Below are 4677 nucleotides of genomic sequence, written 5' to 3' on the forward strand. Positions count from 1 at the left end.
TTTAAGGTGTTGTACAAGTCGGTAACATATAATTTACTATCATTATATGCCCTTCGTTGCCCCAGTTATCACACTTTTTAAATTGAGCTAGGTGGTTGGTGACGCAAATGTTCTTATGACGGCAAGAAATAATTTTTTGCACCATTGATTGACTGAGCACATTGACCAATAAAAACCAGACTCAAGAGTCGTTATGGGGATACATAACCAATAGCAGACGCTCGGGCGGGATTCTCATTGTTTTGACCTCTGAAAACCGCATCACCGCCCATTATCCAGTGCCCGTGGCGGAAGAATGCTTTAAAACGGGATTGACGGCCGCAGTTTGGTCAGATTGTGAAAACTCCCAAGAAGCGGGGAGTAAGTTACTAAGCCTTCATAGAGAAGAAAAAAAAGCCAAATACCCTGAAATAGAATATAAGCAAAAAGAAACATCTACGGACGTCCACACGGAATACATTTTTAAGTAATATATTAATAAATTGTTTATGAAGAAAGTATTTATCTACTTTTGTATTTGCACTATTTGGCTACCGTTAGCAAGCTACTCCGGCTGAAAATATTTTTATGTGCCCTAATGTGAGTATTGTCTTTTGTTTGTATTTTTAATGGCAGTTTGCTTCGGTCAGCTGAATAATTACATACTAGTTTAGGTCTGACAATAATAACTGGGGTATTATTTTACTAGCTAGCCAAGTTGCCTAGCTAGGTACCTCGCTACGTCAGTTCAAGCAAATTGGTAATGTTTCCCGAACTGCGTTGTGTTGGTAACGTTAACGTACTGCTTGCCAACTAGCTAGCTAGTTACCATTAAGTTACTTAGCTACCTAGTCTAACTTATTTGGCTAGTGTATCAAGGTGGCTTGGTATGTTCGTTAAAATGAATAGGTTTCCAAATCAACAAAACGCATACTAGCCGTGATGCAGGGCTGTCAGCTGTTAACAAACGTTTAGCTAATGAGCTAAATCTGTCAAATTTTCGTCGATCAGGGAAATAGGCTTACTTCTATTTTGGCTAGACTACCCAGTTTGCTAGCTAGCGAGCGAAGGTCAGTTGTGTAGCTGGTTTAGTTTATTTCGAGAGACTAATTGTAACCTTTGATACTTGCGACCTGTACTGGTAAGATGGGTAACTAGCAATCTTGTCTAACCGGTAAATGCGTTTTAACTGCATGAACTTTAAGCTTTTTACTTGGTTAGTTTAACTACTTGGCTTTGATGGTTAAAACTGCCACAACCATCTTTGCAAAGTAGTCCAACTTTAGTTGCGTTAGATAGCAAACGTAAGTTACACGGATCTAACTTGTAACTTTATAGTGTTAAGTTGGCTGTGCCTATTTTTATACCACCATTTAGCTAGCTTAAGTTACCTAGCTAGCATTAAATTGGACGATAGTGCAGTTGATGGGTGTGTAACGATAGATAAGCAAGGTAAGATTAGTCTAACTAAGGCCTAAATTTACGTTTTTAAACATTCGGTCTCTAGTTAACTGACAGGAGAAGGCTGGTTAGCTAAAGCTTGCTAATTTAGCTAACGTTACATGTCTAACATAATCTGTAGATTGTGGGGCTGGCTGGCTATATAACGCTAGCCTCTGTAATGCGGAAGGGAAAATGGCCCTTATTCAATGGTTAATATGTTATGGGTCGAATGAAATCTACATCTAAATGAGGGCTAGCTGCCCATTGCTTGTATTATGTAACAGGATCAGCTTCTGTGCTCCACGGATTTAACCGCAGTACTGTTGACGAAATTGGCCAGCAGCTAGATATTTGTATTCGACGTACTTGATAGGTGCCTGTTAGGCTATTTTCAATTGGGCGTTTTTAGCAGTAAGATCAAATGTTGCCTGTTTATCTGGAATATATCCGAACTGTTTTCTCCCAAGACGAACTGTTAAAAAGCGAGATTCGCATAAATGCTAGCTGTCGTTAGCTCATGTTAGCTTAGTCGCGCAGAGAAAATTTACCTAGCTAACGTTAGTTAATGCCATTTCACAATCACTGTGCTTGGGAGTGTTCGTCATAACATTATCATTTTATCGCGATTGAATGACTATACTGATGATAGGGCAGTATCAACACATCGAATCATTTGCTTTTTTTTGACATTGTGGCGTAGAAATGTCTTCGTTGCACCTTTGGTTTTGCTTTTGCTAGCTAGCTAGTGGGTCTAGCCCGTTTGGTAAAGTCTAACATTAGTCACTCTTTAAATAGAGATTTAACACTTATTAGGTAAAGTTACCGGAGGTGCAAGAATACCAATGTGCCCAGAAAACCGTCTAAATCTGCAATGGTCCTGGAACGAGGAGTGCTTTGGCAAATGATTTGTAGCTAGCTAAGCTGTGCCCTCTTTCATTGGGAATCGAGAATATTCAAAGTCCACGCCCCTATTAGTTAACGTAAAGCAGAATTTCCTTTCCATTTTATTGATTGTAGTGAAGAATAATTGCTGGAAGTGAACCCGAAGTTGAACGCTTGCGTTGTAGATTGTTGTTCAGCCACGTTTAAAATCAAAGGTTATTTGTTAAGGGAAGAAAAAGCACATGAATGCTTAATGTGAGGGTGTGGGCGTGTGTTCTGCCAGGTCCTAATGCTTTCTCATTTTTCTTTTCAAGGAGCAGAAGCATTCACCTGCAGAAAGAAGGGCATTTCTCTGCAACCAGCACTTTCCCATTTTTTTTAAACCAATTTTTTTTTTTTTTTAACGAAGTAGTCATTTTGTGAGGCGCCGCCTACTCAAGCCTTTCACAGCACTTGGGAGTTGGGGTAGAAGAAATCCAAACTGAGGGAAAATCTTTTTGCATGGGAAGTGGGGCAGCTATGCAGCTGGAGATCCAGGTAGCGCTGAATTTCATCATCTCCTATTTATACAACAAGCTCCCGCGCCGCCGCGTCAACATCTTTGGCGAAGAGCTGGAGCGGCAGCTCCGGCAGAAGTATGAGGGGCACTGGTACCCCGAGAAGCCCTACAAAGGCTCCGGGTTCCGCTGCATCCATGTGGGAGAGAAGGTGGACCCGGTGGTGGAGCAGGCGGCCCGAGAGAGCGGACTGGAGATCCAGGACGTGCGCAACAACCTGCCTCAGGACCTGAGCGTGTGGATCGACCCGTTCGAGGTGTCCTATCAGATCGGGGACAAGGGGCCCGTCAAGGTGCTGTACGTGGACGACAGCGGGGAGGCCAGCTCGGAGCTGGACAAGGAGATCAAGAGCAGCTTCAACCCGGAGGCGCAGGTGTTCCTGCCCATCGGGGATCCTGCCGGCACCTCGCCCGCGTCCAGCTCCCCCTCCCCGCCTTTCGGGCGCTCGGCCGCCGTCAGCCCCAGCTTCCCGCCGCGCCCGGCCCCGCCCCTCACCTTCACCACTGCCTCCTTCGCCGCCACCAAGTTCGGCTCCACCAAGATGAAGAGCAGCGGGCGCGGCGGCGCCAAGGGATCTCGCTCCTCCCCCACCGGCCTGAAAGCCCCGCCCACATCCCTGCCCCCACTGTACGGGCCGCCGCCGCCCCAGGGCTCCGCCCTGTCCCCCAATGCCAAGGAGTTTGTGTTTCCCAGCATGCCGGGGCGGGGCCAGGGCAGCGATGGGCCCCTGCCATACAGCAACACCTTTGACGTGTTCGCAGCCTACGGTGGCCTGAACGACAAGTCCCTCATGGACAGCCTGAACTTAAGCCTCAACAACATGCAGTATTCCAACCAGCAGTTCCAGCCAGTCATGGCCAACTAACCAGGGGAGAGGGGGAACGCACATTTATGGAAAAACTAAAAAAAAAATACAGAAGAAACATTAATCCCTGTGGTACGAGTCAATGTGTGAGCCCAAGGGTGTTTGGTTTTGTGCCCCCTTGAGTTTTTTTTTTGTTTTTTTTTCTTTTTCTTTCTTTTTGTAACACTCTAAGCTTATCATACAAAAGGTCCAAGCTTTTACAGTACTTGGTTACTTAAACTTAACATGCATCATTGTTTTAATTTGTTTGCCAACCAAGCACAAAATTTCCTTTTTGTTTTTTAAACTGACTTTAAAAATGAAAAAACGAAGAAAAAACAGACAAACCTTCAAGATGTGGCCACTTACAGTATTTAAGATAAAGCAGGACACGGCCAATTTTCAAAGGAACTGGCATTAATATGTGGGTTTCATTGTCTTTTTTTTTCTAATTGTGTAATTTAATTTAGTACAGAGTTTGTAAAATATCAGAGAATATATTGTTTCTACGACATGGTATTGCATTTATATCTTTTTACTACTCCAGTGATCTGTGATGGCTGCAGCAGCTTTATGTTATATTTTCTTTTTTTACGAGAATTGTAAAATACATCCATCTTTGAAAACATCTACTATTCTAAAGATTGTGTACAGAATATTCCTTAGTGGTGGAATTTAAGAATATTTGCTTTTTTTGAAAAGATAAGAATTGTATTTTCTGTTAAGAGTAAAGATTTTTGCTATATTATGGACAAAATGTAATCGTATATATTAATTTTTGTACCAACATTGTGCAATACTTGATAAAGACAACGGTATAACAAAGTATTTTGAGTCAGTGTCTTACATGTTAAGAGGGACTGATAGTTTATATTAAGTTTGTATTAAAATGCTTAAAATATGCTTGTCTTTATTTTTTTTAAATTTCATATTGGCATCCTGGTCTTTTTAATAAAATGAACTCTAGTGAAA

General features: G+C 42.5%; 1 protein-coding gene across 1 annotated transcript; it reads left to right on the forward strand.

Moving 5' to 3' along the window:
* The first annotated feature begins 315 nt into the window (after positions 1-315).
* LOC118216599 (protein Tob1-like) lies at positions 316-4677 on the forward strand. Its single transcript, XM_035397925.1, has 2 exons — positions 316-579; positions 2619-4677. The coding sequence occupies exon 2, from the start codon at positions 2806-2808 to the stop codon at positions 3724-3726; it is 921 nt and encodes a 306-aa protein (XP_035253816.1). The 5' UTR covers positions 316-579; positions 2619-2805; the 3' UTR covers positions 3727-4677.

The sequence above is a fragment of the Anguilla anguilla genome, chromosome 17 (assembly GCF_013347855.1).
Source record: "Anguilla anguilla isolate fAngAng1 chromosome 17, fAngAng1.pri, whole genome shotgun sequence".
Classification (NCBI taxonomy): domain Eukaryota; kingdom Metazoa; phylum Chordata; class Actinopteri; order Anguilliformes; family Anguillidae; genus Anguilla; species Anguilla anguilla.

Coding starts and splice junctions, on each gene's coding strand:
- LOC118216599 (XM_035397925.1), top strand. CDS start 2,806: ATGGGAAGTGGGGCAGCTATGCAGCTGGAGATCCAGGTAGCGCTGAAT.